The 18,024-nt window shown below is 39.7% G+C and overlaps 1 protein-coding gene across 3 annotated transcripts in view; it reads left to right on the forward strand.

Annotated features, from left to right (window-relative positions):
* The window catches only part of Lk6 (MAPK interacting serine/threonine Lk6 kinase), a 78,641-nt gene extending 61,417 nt beyond the window's left edge, over window positions 1–17,224 (forward strand). For all 3 annotated transcript variants that reach the window (XM_074094904.1, XM_074094906.1, XM_074094905.1), the window contains 6 exons: window positions 5,923–6,111; window positions 6,901–7,142; window positions 11,047–11,316; window positions 13,674–13,895; window positions 15,141–15,343; window positions 15,847–17,224. In XM_074094904.1, the coding sequence (XP_073951005.1) occupies window positions 5,923–6,111; window positions 6,901–7,142; window positions 11,047–11,316; window positions 13,674–13,895; window positions 15,141–15,343; window positions 15,847–16,120 (1,400 nt within the window). In that variant the 3' untranslated portion in view covers window positions 16,121–17,224. The remainder of the gene's footprint in view (window positions 1–5,922; window positions 6,112–6,900; window positions 7,143–11,046; window positions 11,317–13,673; window positions 13,896–15,140; window positions 15,344–15,846) is intronic.
* The last annotated feature ends 800 nt before the right edge of the window (window positions 17,225–18,024 follow it).

Raw genomic sequence — 18,024 nt, forward strand, 5'->3', positions numbered from 1 at the left:
ACCTTTTATTTAACTTTGTATTTCTTTTTTTTGTATCGCTTACTATACGGCATAAAGGCGTATTCAGATACTTTTGATCAACTTTTTTTCTCACAAGTTTATGAACTCGATTGTACAATAAAGTCATTGTATTGTAGGTATTGTATTTGTATGTGGAGTTGTATGTTTAGTTTAGAACTTGGAAGCCAATTTTCATCCACTTTCAGCTGTCGGAATGACTTGAAATTTGGAACTAATCTAATCTAATAAAATAAAAAAATCTAATGCGTAGGTTCAAAAATATACCTACCTACCTAATACATTAGATGATTATTCTGGTACAAGGTTTCGAAGGAACAACTAACCCTACAATTTTTTTTTTCTAGCATGGGCTTACAAGAGGACATAGAAAAAAAAATACAGGGTGATTCCGGGGTGAAAGGGGTGATGGCGAGAAAAACCATCTAATTTCGCGATTTCGGTGCTGGTCCCATAGTTAAATTTGCTCAGTGTGAATCTCCCCATCACCCCTTTCACTCCTGCTAATGACCCCGGAATCACCCATTATTATTTGGATTTTATTTTATTATGTATTTTGTTATTAGAATATTATCTATGCCCTCTCTGCTACTCATGCTACCTTCTGCTAGAAAAAACAATCAACGACACACCTGAGAAATTAATGGAAATATTGATAATATTCGCCTGATAGCGTGCCCAATGCAAAAACCACTTCACGGTACCACGTTTGATAACCTTCACTTCAATGTAAGATACGGCGAATTGGCAAAGAATGCGTTGAAAATTTAACACAATTTCATTATTACTCCCCTCTGTTGCGTATCAACAACAAAGCCTGTGAAGTGTGACGGCGGCGTTCATGATCAAGGTCAAACAATAATATAAAACTGCTTTTAATTTGAACGTAAAGCTCCATTAAGTAGCTTACTGAGAGCGAATCATCAAAGGCGAACAAAAGCGCACTTCTAATCTAATTGATTTAAGACTGCTAGAGCTAGAGGTATCAAAGGTCCAGATCTGCTTCAAGGCCGAGAATTAAGATAAAAGGTTCTGTTAATTACTTATGGTGTGGTCGCAGGGTTGTGATGTACTCCGTTTCCCGCAGATATTACTATTATACTGATCGTATCGGAAGTAACGCTTATGTCCGTGTTTTGTTTCCTGAAAAAAATTGTTTTTTAACAAACTTCAAGAGTACCTACTGCATTGAATGAGCCTCTATGCAAAATAACAGTTTCATAGATTCAAAGGTTCGGAGTGGTTGCTGATGAATGTAATACTCAGTAAACATTGGTCCCACGTTTTAAATGATTCTATGTAACGCGTATTGTTATGTTTCTCTGTTTCTATGGTTTTAATTAACATTTTTTATTGTTGATTAGAGAGTCAGTCACTCGTAGCTATCAGGCGAGTTAAATCGTGTAACCTTGACCGTGACTGCTTCATGTTCCGGCGTAGTACCCCTCCCCCTCGCACTTCTATTGCGCCTTGCTACTGCAAATCGATTTTTTGCCCCGAACTGCGTATGAACTTGCATAGGGTTGGCTAAAATTAGACACCCTTAGTTATCCGAGTCCAAGTTTAAACTCTCTAGCAACACAGCACCCATAAAAACTGGACTTCATTTCTTAACGTTTTTCTATTTAAGGTTACACTATTGCATTTGGTTATACACCTACGCTATTCTTGCCACCGGCCTGCTTGCTGCTGCTGCTGTATTTTAGTTATTTTTATTTGCTATCTACGTTTTAACTTTAACATAAATGTGAGGGTAAAATCAGTGGGCAGTGAAAGTAGTTTCATTATGCGCTGTTTGTTGTTAGGTAGTTCGCCCTCATTGAAGTTTCACCGAGAAACTACGATACTAGGCACTTTATCTGATTAGGTTCGGCAGCAGTTCCAGACCGTAAGGCAAATTTATTTTGAAGTGCTATTATGAGCTTAGCTCTACTTTCTAAAGACTATAAGTACCTACCTACTCCATCCAGATTGTTGATATTAATTTCTGCTTGCATGTGGTAACGATTAATTCAGCGATTACTGGTTTATGGCATTATAAATTCTCATCGATATCGTTTTGGTGTTTGCATCCAATTAGAAAGTGATTGTTTTAGCTGCTTAAGGATATACAATAAAAATATAATGGGTCTGCGTTCGGCAACCGAGAGAGTGCATTCGTGGCCAAGCGTAAATGCCACCAACCAGATTAGAAAGTATAGAAATCGGTATAGGCTGAGGGCACAAATATCGGTGACGATGTAAGTTTGGATACTAAGCAAAGGGCATGCATTAACAAAAGAAAACCCAAATTTAATGGTATAGAAGAATATTATATGCGTAGTTATTAATACCTACCTTTATTTAAAAGGAATATTATTAACACGTGAATCTGTTAAAGTGTTAAAGAACACAACTTGAAACAAAATGATAACCAGATTTTTTGTGGCGACTCATAAATGATAAATTTTTGCATACACATTAGCACATTACATTGCTCGCCTCGATTTGCGTAGCGACTGACTGGGTTAAGTTACGTAACCATGTTGGTGTACCGTTTTTAGCTTTGAGCGCATAAATTAATGAGTCGCTAGTTGCTACACTAATATTTTGTCCCTAAACGGAAACAGATATAATGTAACAGTGTAATTAGATTAGAGTATGTAATTTTTATACTTATCATCAATCTCAATTATTATGATACTGATACAGATAAAATAAATATATCTGCTTTAAGTGTGAATTCGGCGGACAATGCTCCGATAAAATACGCTTTCAATGATCAACGAACTGAAAATAGAGAGCCGAAAACAACTAAAGTATCAATTGGTTTCTAGAAACTTTTGCAGCGCAGAACGCATTTTTAGCCTTTTAATTAATGCTTACGAGAACCGACTTCAAAAACCTTGAAAATATTTTTCTGCTAGTTTGAAGCTCATGCTGAGGCACCGACTTCAAACTAGTAGAAAATTATTTTCAAGGTTTTGAAGTCGGTTCCATCTTTTGTTTAATTTTTTTTTTAAGTAATGGTTTTTAGTGATTTCTAGCCAAAGTGCATCTTACATCGATTTCATTAAGCTCAAACACGACATAGTCATATTATTTTATAACAGAGTACCGGTACCTACGGTCTTCTTTATCAGGTCCAGTTCACCAAATTATACTTTCTGAATTTAAATACTTACTTGACTTGCTTTGCTTTAAAAATTCTAGGGTTGCCCTCGATTTCTCTAAGATACCACCATCAGATCCTGACTTGGTGTCAATGGGACCACCTCGAAAGTACCTATGTCCTTTAGAACAAAAAAGAATTGTGAAATTCGGCCCACAATTGGCGGAGTTAAAAACACACAAAAATAACAGACGAATTGACAACCTCCTTTTTGGAAGTCTGTTGAAAATTACAGCATCACTAACTGTACAGCATCGTCAATTGTTTTTCTGAAAGTTCAACACGTGTTTTTTGATTTAATGCGATGTAAAATTTGTTGTGAGAGACGAGATGTGGTGTGGGTGCGTGTCTGAACATTTACATAACACAGCCACGTTGCGGGACGGGTGTACTGCCACGTGGTGCCGCGTTGTCACGCGATAGGCACACACAAGACACTTGAGACAACTGCTGCGGGAAGATTTTAGTGAGATAGCTACCGCAAAACCCCTTCTCACGACCCGCAACTGTTATTGGTTGAGATGCTTTCAATCAATTGTTAACATCAATTACGCTCACATTAACGAAGAAGACATCTCAAGGGGAAATTTAAAAAGCTCGCTCAGTTGGCAAAATTAGTTGCGTATCAGCCGCATGACGCAATTCAGAGATAAAAATATGATTTCTTATTTTGCTCTACTCTTAGATTAATCTTCTCATTGCGTCGGCTCTTTAAGTAATACCCGTCGCGGCTTACAATATTAGTGTTGCTAGCATTGCAAACACAAGCTTTCAATATGGTCATATTATTTAATGTAGTATTCAGCAGACAGGAAGCTCCTATGTTGAAACAGGCGATTGTTTGTGTGGGCGTGTCTCGGCGCTTGTTGTAGCCGCTCGCTATTGCGCGCTGGTTTCAGTCTAGTACGTCCTACGGTGACCTCATCGCGTGTAATTAGTTGCTAAGTTTCGCTTTTATCATTATGCCGCAGGAACGTTATTAACTGCAATGCTGCTACTTTGCGCGCTGTTTGTTAGATACACGCATTCACGGTAACTTCAGTATTATCTTTAAACACGCCTCCTCTAGCTAACTCTTCTATTGTCTCCTTAACAAAATGGTTATCCCTATGAATATTCAATTTCCATTTTCCGTTTTGTTTGTCGAACAATAGCGCTATCGCAGATAACTCCGTAGCCGCGATCGTATCTGCTGCTCTAATTTAACTTTCGATAAATTAGATCACCTGCCTGCTGTGTTCAAGGCTTTGCTACGCTTTGTTTTTGCAGGCAGAGCTACCGTTTTATTGCTGTAATAATTGACACCTCAAGATGCCCCCTAGCTTTTTTCGGCAAGAGTTTGCATTATCCTGCTTAGTTTCTTGTTGTTATTGTTTGGGGACGGTATCAGTAGTCTTACATTTCGGGGGATTGATAATTTTGGTCTCATAATCTGACAAAATTCAGAAACGACTGTCCCGTTTGTTGTGTGTGATCCGTAAAAATGGTTATGCGTGCAGCTGATGACAGCGATACCGTAATTAATGATGTCGCGACGTGGCTTATAGTTAACATTTATCAGACGGCGATAGTATCAGGAACCTCGGCTCTGAGTCGTTGGTAGCATTCCCACCACGGCCTCGTGCGACGTAACGTGGGCGCGGCGTGCGCGCAGCTCGGGTGCGGCTGCCAGGTCGTTGAACCGCGACTGTTTGCCAACTCAGCTTGCACGATAGATTATCTACGGGTTTATTGATATCGATGACCCGCGTGGCACTCCTGACCACATGTGAATTTGTGAAAGAAGCTTTTATTACCATATCAGATGCCCAACTTCTGAGCGTAACAGAAGGAATGACTATTGAAAAACCATAAACTCCACAGTCAAGAGTTCAGACTATTCAAATGTTTACTTTAGCAAACAACGTATCAATGTTGTTAACCACTTTTAAATACAAAGCTTTGACATAGCTACATTTCAAAACCGAAACCGTACGTGGTGAAAACATTGCAACAATAGCTGGCACCAAACACTCGCTGAGTGAGAGCTGTCGATCGCTACCATTGTACTGGTGCGGCATGCATAATGCGCCACGTTATTCATGGCTCACAGAAGACAAGGGACTCCTCAATCCAGTAATGAATCTTTTAAACTTTGGGTCATCGCCCTTTTAATGTTAGTGAACGATTCAGGCGCTTCGGTTCAAGATGACCTGCCAACTAAGAAGACTTTGAGACGCTGCATTTAATTCAACGTTGTAGTGTTTTTTATGTCTTGTTTTCTCCTTGATGAGTTTAACCTCTTGGTTCACACGAGCCTTCAAGATCCACATCGTGATACGTATAAAAATATACAAGTTAGCCACGCAATAACAACTGCCTACCGATCGATTGTAATGTGTTCTCATTCGTTGTTCCAATAGTTGGCTTTAATGTTCGTAAGGCCATCGCATGACCTAAAATTTGCACCTGCGTACTGTCCGGTACACTAATCCACTATATTGTTAAGATACACTCCTTAATACTACTGATATTATTTATTAATGAGAAAGATTGTGAAGATTTGTGTTACTCACTGTGTTTAATCATACATAACATCGTACGTAACTAGTAAAGTATATGTCCCGGGATGTGGGATAGTTTTTATTCTGGAAAATTGTTCCCGTGACTCCCGCGTAATAGCCTGGACGAATTGTCCGTAGACTTTGACTTTTTTGGAATGTTTGCAGTATGTTAAGTTGTGCATTTTGATAAGGATTTATTTTTGTTTGCAGGCGTAGGCCGTTGCAGCAGTCAGTCGTCGAGCGAGCGGGAGTCTGACGAAAGCCCGCGCGGGTCGGAGCCGTCGGCGCCGGTGCCCATCCCCGACAGCGAGGACCTGCAGAGACGCAAGGAAGAGGCACGCAGGAAGCGCCGCAGGAAGAAGCGCTCCGGAAGCTCCGTCGTTACGTCGTGTTTCCAAGGTAACGTACTGCTTCAATCAATTCCAAACAAAACGCTCCCCTGCATTAAGTGGATATTGCTTTGCCGTTTTGGTCGTGTTGTGGTAGCGTTCGACTTGAGTCATAGCGCTGTAGTCAAAACAAAGTTGATAGTGTTATGTATGTAATTCAGTAGACAGGATTAATAACGGACGGTGACTAAGTATGTAATCGTTATGTAGGTACCTATTGGAAATAGGAAATTATCGGTAAAGTCGATTTAATATTGTCAACAGCGCTATTGATTACACTGCGTCAAGGTGACCTAATGACCAAATTGTTTACTAAATTTCCGTGCCGACAAACACTTGGAATAATGGATAGGTAACTTGTATTTAAAACGTGATTCCGTCTGATAAGTTATGTTGCAATCTTGGTTCAAGGCTTTTTATAATAATCCCTTCAAATGGCCTTACTTAGCTGCGGGCCATTGAACTACGACTACCATTTCAAAACAATACATACAATACATCATTAACGAGGCATTTTAGGTGTGTCGTCAGTTTTCCAAAATTTTGGCCACGATTGCCTCTTTTATGCTCGTTTGCATATTGTTTCTCGTAATGGCGACCACGTACCTAAGATGAAGATGAAGATGGAATGAGGATGAGAATGGATGGATGCTTGGAAGATGAAGTGTTGGTAGGACGGGTGATCTGGTATAGATCGCCGGAAGCTATAGAGAGTAGCGCAAAATTGATAGTCGTGGAGATGCTTTTGGAAGGGCTATTATGTCTAGTCCGGCTGATTTGAAGTGTTTCGTTGTTGCAGACCTTTACAAGCTGACAGGCGAAGTACTGGGCGAGGGCGCGTACGCCTCGGTGCAGGCTTGCGTGAACATCTACACGGGGCAAGAGTACGCGGTGAAGATCATCGACAAAGTGCCGGGGCACGCCCGCGCCCGGGTGTTCCGCGAGGTGGAGACGTTCCACTACTGCCAGGGACACCCAAACATAATCCAGCTCATTGAATTCTTTGAGGACACCGACAAGTTTTATCTTGTCTTTGAGAAGGTGAGTGTCTTATATTATTTCTTAAAATATACCTTCTTAAAATGTGATATTGAAAAGCTCTTTGTAGATACTTTATGACGGATATATCCCACGCACCGCACCGGTATCGAAAATGTTAATGTATGATTGTTACATTGGTAACAACGACAACTTGAAATACTCAACACATCGTTAGTGGTATTTCGCTTGCAGAATCCGTTTTTTTAGTTCAGTTCATTACTAATACTTAACATGATTAATCATAATGACGGACAAACCTATTCTAAAGAAAACGATAAACAGAAATAAAATTTAACTAAACGTTAATTGAGACTTTACAATGCAGGTGTATAGAACGACATTCTCATATTTCCTTACCTACAGCAGTTTAAACACAATTTGAGAAGCAATTTGCTCCAATATAACATAAATAAAGCAAGTGAAGCAACTAGCTTCACAAAAGTGGAAATGTAATGTTCAATTCACTCGCGACAAATTTATTAATAAGGCTCCTGACGTTACAATGCAGCATGCATTCGACTGCCGTCCTTACTTGCGATTCCTATTGTCCTTGATGGCAATCTGTATGGCGAATATTTGTATTCATGTTTCGAAATAGCCTTAGTTAAAGGTACCTAAGTAGCTGGGCGGTCATTGGTCCTTACCTTACTTTACTTGCTGTGTGTGCAAGCCTTGCTTTCTCTCGCTGTTACATCATAACGTGTACTTACTTACCGTTATTATGGGTAGGCAGTAAGAGATACGTGTATTTATTTTTAAAATAACTGACACACCCACTTATTGGATATTTTATTTTTTTGCTGCAAAGATAAACTATGACACTTGCAATGATAGCTCTTGGTTAGCTCATAGAATGATGTCAAAAAGTCCCATGTTTTTTTTACGGACGTTTACATAGTGTTACATCATTAAGAGTTTCATTGTAAAATAACTCTTCCATAAGCTCAAGCGGTCACAATAGCAAAAACGTAGGTGACTAATACATTATGCTTATATCCGATTAGGTGTGTGCACTCGGTCGGTCTAGTTGATACCTATTATTTTTCTTGGTGACGCAGCTGTTTGGAATTTTTCATTTTCCATATTATTACTCATGAAAAGTAAAGAATACTGACACGCGTTTCTGATGTTCGTTTCGTTTCGCCCCATGTTCTTTTTTTACATGCAGATGTGATGTTAATGCTATTCTTCAAATGTCAGAAATCATATGTTTACTCCTTACAGACTAATAACTATACAAAATTTTCATATTTTTCGCTTTATATATCTGCGTAATAAGATACGCTTTGATAATACTTATGATTATTTAGTATTTTATTTTAGCAATGAGTCAACGTTACATACCACGCCATATGGACAAATATATGTATCCCACATTGAAACAAAGAATTTTTAAATTGTTTGGTGGATATTTTCGCAGTATTTACATTTTATGAGGAATCTGTTATTAATTAAACTTATTGTTGTACTATTAATAGGTAGGTTCGAAAAATGGCGATTGTGCTACTTGGGTTTGCATGTAAACAGTTAGTCACTGCGTATGCATACAGTGCGTTATCGCCAAAGCATTGAGGAACCACAGATGTCACTGAACTGACCATTGCGCAGATCGAGCCACAACACCGCAATAATATTGTCCTTAGCTGTAATTGTAACCACTACATGAGTACTAATTAGAACGTGCGGATGTTATGATTATCAACTTGTCATAATAAACTATAGTTCACGCAGTAGGTACCTAACTATGGGCGTATCTAAAGGCAAAGATAACGTTTATAACTTATAAGGCTCAGTTGCTGAATTTCATAAACCAGTAAAAGCCAAAGTGAAACCACAGGGCTTCTCATTTATTACACGCTTTCAAACCTGACGCAAAGTTTCAAATGTTTGGAGCCACAGTTATCATCGGAATTATAGGTATTTTAAAAGAAAACTATCGTAAGCAAGCAAATCAGTTCTCTGTACAATGTTGTTTGAATCCGGTTAGCAGTGGAATTATGCAGCCTCCGGTGGTTTCCATACTAGTATGACTTTTCTTTAGCGATAACCTCAAATGTCTAACGAGGAGAGAGCACTATACCTTGACAAGCTTGTGCGTGATACTGTAGAACCCTGTCGCAGTCAGCGTTTGCCGCACTTATAAAAAAAAACTTGAGAAGGACAGCAGAGGCTCCCCGCGACAGGGTTCCACCGCGTGCCACATACGAACTTGTCGAGGTATAGCATGATGTTCAGTTAACTACCTGCGTCGGTGTAATCTGCTTCTTTGTGTGCCGGCTTATCTCGTTAGGTACTCATTACGTGTTCCTGTTTTATGTGATAAACCCGCGACCTGAGGTGTTACGTGCGCTGTAAATGATGGCTGAGCACGTGACTTGGCTTTTAGGGTTCCGTACCTATCGAATGGAAAAAAACTGAACCCTTGTGGAATCATTTTGTTGTCCGTCTGTCAAAACCCGTTTTCTCACGGATGCGTGGAGGTATCAAGCTGAAATTAATATCAAATAGTCAGGTCTGCTACCCGTTGAAGAAGTAAAAAATTAAACTTCAAACTTGGCGCAATCAAAAGATGTTTCCATACAAATAGCCGTAACCGACAAACATATGGTACCTACTTCTGGTTGTCCATGTAACTTGAAATTTAGTATGACTGTAGCTTTTATAATAACAACGAAAAAGAAAACTCTCAGTCTTCATTTTTTACGTCTGCCTGTCTATGGTAGGAACCATCTAACATGACCCCACACTGTGTACATTTTGCTTAGGAGAGTGTCTCTGCTAACACTGGATATTCACAGATACCTTCAAATTTATACGGAATCCTCGGTGCGCGAGTCCGATTCGCACTTTTCAATTCGCCTACTCAGTTAGTTGGTTACTTGGTTATAATAATTCTTATGCGTTACTAAGTAGCTTAGCAATATGTCGGTAAAAAACTCCTTTGTAATTTAAAGCACGAAATGTACCTACGTGAGTAACATCGTGTCGGTTAGCTTCGTCATGGCGAACGCTTTTTTGTTTCGATGCTATGATACCCATAGGTTATTTATTTCGTAGAAATTCAGTAGCAAGAAGAATTTATTACAAGGAGGTATGAAAACTCTTGAAATATTCAGTGATATTTTAAAGTCACGTGTTGGTAGGATCACGTTTTCCCATTAAATAAGTTGACCACTAGAAAAATGGAAACCTTGCGGATCATCATCCCAGCCTATATACGTCCCACTGCTGGGCACAGGCCTCCTCTCAGAACAAGAGGGGGGAACCTTGCGGATATTTAATGTTAATGCACTCGCCCAATCACAACTAGGTATGAGCTGATTGTTAAACTGAAAACAATTTTAAGTCTGCTAGACTTAAGGCTCACATTCTATATTCGATAGGAGACTTTCCTAATCAAATGTTTCCTAAATTGCCGGCTCATTGTTTTAATCGGGGTGTTTAAATTTAAAAATGGAACAGTACTGGCCAATTGCGACATCTCGCTGCGTAAACGTAAACACCAAATGAAAAAGTTAAGCAATGCTGTGATTTACGTCAAGCACATTATGTCTGTGTCAGCAAATAGGTACGCGGCTCTATTGACTGATTCTAAATAAACGTACGAAAGAATATTGGAGAAATTAGATACAAATGTATTAATTTATTTGACCTGTGTGCTAAGCGTTTTTTTCCTTTGCTTTTTAGGCATTTTTTTACGTCACTACCCTCTAATTGCCAATTGTAAAAATAGATTTTTTTATTAATCTGTCATCTCCCAGGATAAAGGAATTTGGGCACAAATTTGTGCCTCTGGGAGAGGACAGGTTAAAAGTAGAAAAAAGGTTCCCGATTTTTTTTTTCGACTGTACCTTAAGTCATAATCCTTTGACCATCTTCTAACAGTACGTTTCCATTGTCACAGATCAACGGGGGTCAGCTCTTATCCCGCATACAAGAGCACCACTATTTCTCGGAGCCGCAGGCGGCCGAGATCGTCCGCGAGATTGCGAACGCCCTGCATTTCCTTCACGGCAAGGGTGTTGCGCACCGGGACCTCAAGCCGGAGAACATCCTGTGTGTGCACACGGACCGGCTCTGCCCCGTCAAGATATGCGACTTTGATCTCGGGAGCGGCATTAGCTTCACCTCCAGCCTCGCGGGCCCACTGGCGACGCCGCAGCTTATGACACCGGTGAGTTGTGGGACACGTTAGCTGTTGCTTCATGTTAATTGCCGGATCAGTAATGAACGAGCCGCCTTACGCGTGAGGCGTGATTTTGTTCGACATACCTAGGTCTCAAAATCGTAACGAAAATGGCTGCCAGGCGGCTCTCTCGGCGGGGGACCCGGCTAATGTTGTTTTTAATAAAATTATTTAATTGTGAATGTTAGTTATAGCTTGCCATTTCCTTTGAATCTCGTGGGATCTTTTAAATTATTCCAGGATAGTGTAACATTTTATTGGTAAAAATTTTTTTAGAGTCTGTTCAGTTGTTCTAGAGATTATCCCCTACAGTACAAACAAACAAACATAATAATGTAGATTGGTCACATTACGTAGTTCTAGGTTCCCTTTTTTTTGTGGCATACTTCAATGGTGGGTGAAGAAAATTAGCGATGGTATTTAAGCAGATATTATGTCTAGCGTTTTGTGTAATTTAATTCAAAAGATCTGGATTAATTATTACTTAATCTTTTCAACGCTTATGATCATATTTTACTAAATAACCACGAAGGATTATGATTCCATTCTACAAACCTAACAACGTCATTTTAATCTCTGGGCTTAATGGTTTATTGAAATAAGCACCTATCTCAAAGCTTTACGACTAAATACTTTATGATTATGGCTGCGCGCCCTGAAATATCTCAGTAGATATGCATCATAATCGATTCACTTGAACAAATATTATAGAATCATTTACTTAGACTTATCACCTACTGCTACATACTCTGTACGTTCTGCTACCTCTGAAACGTTCTGAATGTATCATTAATATCTATAATAAGAATTTGGAAAGTTGCGAGGAACGGCTTAATATGACCGACCACGAATCTTGATCGTGCAGGCAGTCCAGTAATGAGACAGGTTCTGCAATTCGCTTTAGTTTATTAAAACAGCTTGATGATTTAACTTCAAAGTATCCTAACGCGAAATTATCCTGGTTATTTAAAAATTGGCCAATAGATGACTTTGTATTTCACTTAACTTCCAACAATACTTAATAACTTACTTTGTTTGTTTGGTAAACTGATATCGCGCGATACTCATTACTCACGCAACGAAGCGCCTATCACAGATTAGCGCATGAAAAATACCTTATCTTATGCCATAAATTTAACTAATCCAAGTCTCATAGGAAGTACTAGTGGTAGTAAGGTATAAATTTATACAAGTAATTCGAAACTTTATGCACATTACTATCTCTGGTATTTCCAATGAGCTCAAATGATAATCTGTTGCAAAGTAAACACAAAGTTTTGTAGCTAATCTTACATCGGGGGTTTTATACTTACATATTTTTCATGTCAAAGTTACCATCCTTATTTACTTAAGCAAATATATATTTAGAATAACACAGGCATATGTACGTTAAATGTTAATATTTCTTTTAACAATAGGTAGAGTAGGTATATATAACTTAATTGAAGTCACGCCACATTTTCTTTATTTCACACTAACAAAGTATGAAATCATTAGTAAGTACTTTGACTTTGCGTCTTTTTATCTTTAGAAGCGGAAGGTATTCAATCACTCGGTGTCAGTCACGATTTTTAAATTCGACGTCATGTCATAATAAGTAAGCATAGATAATGTTAAATCTCTAAGAAACTGAGAACTGGTTTGTAGATAGTTAGATATAATAGATCTGCTCCATTCAAAGACATGCACGGAACTTTTCTCATGTCTTCCTAGTTCTAAGAAGTTTCAATCTTTCTTTACGTTACTGCAGGGGTGGACTATTTAATCATACCCAAGATCTACTATTTACTTTTTGATTCCAATTTGCGATCTGTGAAACATCCTTGTTTACCAAAAGAGAAATATCTCTCCATGCGGATGTTATGCGAATTCTGCAATCTGTGACGCGATTGATGCGATTATAAAGACTAAGTTAGAAGTCGAGGTCACTGCAATCACTGGTTAGCCACCCCTGTTGTGACCGTACTGTCTAACACCATTCACCATTTCTTTCTACCCTCATCTTTACCGTATGAGAGAAAGAAGCGGTGGAAGCGATTGTAATTTCAAGTGTGTAGACAACACCTCTGCTTTAGTACATCACATCTGTCAAAGGCATTTGGTGACCGTCACGATTTATTTAGTCCAACATAAATGACAATTGACGACCGGATGGTGAACCTGACTATGAAGCTTGAGGTCCCGGGTTCGATTTCCGGGTTCTAGGATCTTGGACATTTAATATTTTTATTTAATAAGTATGTCTATCCGTGGCCTAGTATCCATAAAGCTTTGCTTAGTTTGGGACTAGGTCAATTGGTGTCAATTGTCCCAATGATATTTATTTATTTATCCATTGCCTGCAGGTGGGCAGCGCCGAATTCATGGCGCCCGAGGTGGTGTCTCTGTTCGCCGGGTCCGCGGCGACGCATTACGACAAGCGTTGCGACCTGTGGTCGCTCGGCGTCATCGCGTACATACTGCTGTGCGGGTACCCGCCCTTCCGCGCCGATTGCGGCGCCGACTGCGGCTGGGAGCGCGGCGAGAACTGTCGCGCTTGTCAGGACCTCCTGTTTACTTCTATACAGGTTGGTTCAGTGGTTTTATTTAGATAGATAGATAGATAGAATCTTTATTCAAAACAGCATACAAAGCTCAAAGTACAATAGAAAATATACAATAATACCTTTAAACTTAAAACTAGCACCAAAATAAAGTTCACTTATTATTGTTTAAATTGATAAATTGAGAGCCCTGCGACGATGTCTAGAAAAGGCGCTGACTCAGCATATACTGCAGTAACCTGCAGTGGTGATATTCTGTCAGAAACCCATGGTGTTTGCTGTACAAGGCAATCAGTCTGTGCCTCTTTAATTATTCCATATGAAGGATTTACTTCTAAAAAAAGGGACAAACAATGACAGAACCAACTTATTACATATTTCAAATCAAAAAAACAATGTTTGTGTGCCAAAACAGTTATACAGTTAAGCATCGAACCGGTGAAAACATCTGTGAAAAATGATGGCAGTGTCTAATCGACAAAAATTCACATATATACATACATTCATGGACAAAAAGAAATAGAAATAGAAATCAGGATAGGGGGCAGATTCAGATTCAGGACGTTTGTAACTGGATGGATTAAATTTTGGCGATTTAAATTGTGGCGAGTTGTCTCATTGTGGAGTCCTAAGCGGGAGGCCTTTGTTCAGCAGTGGACGTCTTCTGGCTGATGATGATGAAAGTACGAAGTCCAACCGTGAATTGTTTGACAGACGTATAGTAATATCACAGCTGGCACGGTGTTGAGAATTATAGGTTGTTCCGATTAAATAGTGAGAGAAAACGAGAACAAGTTTTGACTAAGTATTTACAAGTAGTTCAGAGCTAGAGTAGGTAATACAAGAGTACCTCTGAGATCTCAAGGTTAACTAATATCTAGACCATTTTTGTTGTCCGCTAATGTATTTTTGACCTCTATCTCATGTAATGGGAAGTGCACATGAGGTCATGGTTGTAACATTCTGCTTCAGACACTCACTGTATCCGAAAATACAGACGATGGGAGCGAATGTAATTTAAGATGAAGTACTCGTAGGCCTCCCCCATAGACCTCCAGTTGCATCGGGTGGAGTCGGCTTTCATCCACCGTGAAGCCGCGGCTTAAACCATGTTATTAAATCTCGTTGGCTGGAGCTTATATCGTTGGCTATCTTTCTACGCGTCCCTCTCGTTTTCTAGCAATTAAAACATGACTATGGTTTGTGCGATATTGGGGGAGGCCCAAGAGAAAGTTACGTGGGTGTTAACGAGTGTCTCCGCAATTCCAGGAGGGCCGGTACTCTTTCCCGGAGGAGGAGTGGGCGCACATCTCCGGCGAGGCTAAGGACCTGATCCGTCAGCTGTTGGTGCGGGAGGCGCGCCGCCGGCTCAGCGCCGAGCGCGTGCTGGCGCACCCCTGGCTGCGCGCCGCCGCGCCCCAGGCGCCCTACCCGCCATACCCGCCGCTGCAGACGCCCATCAACATCAAGCGGTCAGTACCAACCCCACCCTACCGCCTCTTTATTATAAGGCGGTTCCATTATTCTAGCACAATGTTTTAGACTATCGCGGACATTACTAACTTTTGATACTAACTCTTGATTTTAGAGGAAGAGGAGCTTGATATTTCGGCACAGTTACATGCGCCGACTCATGAGACGACTGAAATGTTTGACTGTGCTGAAATATCAAGCTTCTCTAAAATCAAGGTACAACGAACAAAACCCGAATTTAAGTCATTATTCGAGCGTTTTAACCTTCTCGTTTTTGTGGACACTTTTCTGTAAAAATGGCCGATGATTCTGATACAGATTAGGCATTACTTTAGGGAGGTCCAATCAATGAAACAGTCGTTTTGTTGTTTAGTGTAGTAGAAATACAGGAACTATTAACAAATAATCGAAAACGACATCAATTTTGACAGAATTCGTTAAAAATGTGTACAAAATTGGAGTGATCGATCACAAGTTTCATAATATCGTTTGTTACCAACAGTAACATGTCGGCGCGCAACCTGTCCAACTTCGCGGAGTCTGCGATGGCGGTGAACCGCGTCATCCAGCAGCACTTCTCGATGCGGTACTCGTACCTGGAGCCGGCGGCGCCGCTGCGCTCCAGCAAGTCGTGCCAGCCGTGCCAGCCGTCGCCGGGCGGTGAGCCGCCGCTCGGACTGTCCCCGCCGGGCGGTGAGCTGCCGCTCGGGCTGTCCCCGCCGGGCGACTCGCAGCTGCTGCGCCGCCGTCACTCCAAGCTGCTGCCGGTCCATTAGCCCCCCCGCCCCCCACCCACCGTTACCGCACGCGGTTAAGTCGCCAGTGAGACGTAGCAGTGACTGTGCCAACGGACCCAGTGATACGTCCGCCGCCCTGTGAACGGTACTTATAGAGCTGTTAACAGTTTTATTTGAGCCTTTTAAAGATATATTTTTATGAATAAATAAAAACGACTGAATAGTTTTTATCGATAGAGTATTTGTGAGTTTATTTTGAGGCGGATCCGAACGCCGCCGCGACCGCGCGCGGTCTCTAAACGACGTATTAATATTGAGATAGTTATCCTGATCTACATTATATTATCGACTACAGATTGAAATTTATTATGTTAGGATTTATGAAATCCGTTATTGAAATTTTGAGCTTACGTATGTAATTTTGTTCGGAGGCCTAGCCTCTCCTTTGCAATATTGTAAAAATATTTCTTTTTCGAAGGAGTTTTTCCTAAACTAGTCTGTTATGTGATTGTTTTTTGCATTTTACCAACGATGGAAAAACAACATCTCATTAATTAAGAATGAATCGAGCCTGTATATTGTATAAGATGAAGTTGAAGGCAATATGTGACATTTAGCCCGAGGTGCACGAATGCTGTAGTCGCTCGCGGAGACTCGTATGTTGTGAGAGAAATAAATTCGCTTTGTAATCAAATAATAATAAAATTAATAGCAATTGTGAGCTGATTGTTTAAAATGTCATATATTTCTGAAGCTGTGTTGATACGTTAAGTACATGGAGTTCCATGGGGCTGCCATATAAACATTGTGATCAGTTTGAATACTTTTATATTGCTGAGCGAGTGAAGTGTTGAAGTAGTGTTAAGTGTAGACCTGCTAGACTGCTGCGTCCTCGTTGATTGGAAAAAGAACCGCAAACCAAACATTGTACCATACTCACACAAATTTGGCATATTTTTTTACTTAATTACATTTTACAATCAAAATAACATAGAAAACCTTCAATTTGTTTCGAAACTATTATACTATTTAGTGGCTTTATCCAATCAAACTTAAACTTACGCAGATCTTTGTTAAAATTTTGTTTTCGACTAAAATCATTGATTTGAACTGTAATTGAAATACAAATGTTTGAATTTTGAAGTATTTATTTTGTTTTTATCCCTATCCCGCTGTATAGATAATTATTGATTGATGTACTACATAAGAATGGGAATAAGTAGTACGGTGAATACGGAACCTGGTACTAAGTCTAAAATCAGAAACTTGTACTGTGTATCTAACTAAAAAACCCTAACTAAAGCATACTAACATACCAAAAAATCGATGCTGTTAGGCACGAGTAGTTACATTGTATGGTATAACTCTTTATTCTACATAAAACACGTGAAATAAACAGATAAGATAACAAGAGAATGAGATGCACAGTCAAGGAATTTAATTCATGGGCCACCATGGAACCTTTTCAAAGGAAAAGTCATTACGACTTTGTTGAAGTGAGGATGAAAATGGCGGCCAAAAATGAAAGAATAAATAACTTTTTTATATATAATGTTACTTCGTCTACAGAGGGAAGTTCAAGAGGCTTACGACTAAGGAGCTTTCCTTTTTATAACCTAATATAGCGCCATCTGTCGGAATTATTGTATAATCTACATATCTACATGCTTGCTAACTAAGTTGAAAGGAAGACTACTTGAATCGAACAGTATAAAATAGTACTTTATGTACGGCACAGATGGAGCAGTTACTACACTATGACTTTCCTTGTTAATTAATGCGATGTCACTATGACGTTTATTGAGAAATGCTTCCATGGTGGCCAATGAATTAAACTCCTTGACCGTACCTACAAAGGCGAATTTTCAAGTTTAAAAAAAAAAGTAGATACGTCGAGATAACCAACAACACTAGTACAGTTTGATTGATGAGGTTAAGATACT

Source organism: Choristoneura fumiferana, chromosome 12 (assembly GCF_025370935.1).
Source record: "Choristoneura fumiferana chromosome 12, NRCan_CFum_1, whole genome shotgun sequence".
NCBI lineage: Eukaryota > Metazoa > Arthropoda > Insecta > Lepidoptera > Tortricidae > Choristoneura > Choristoneura fumiferana.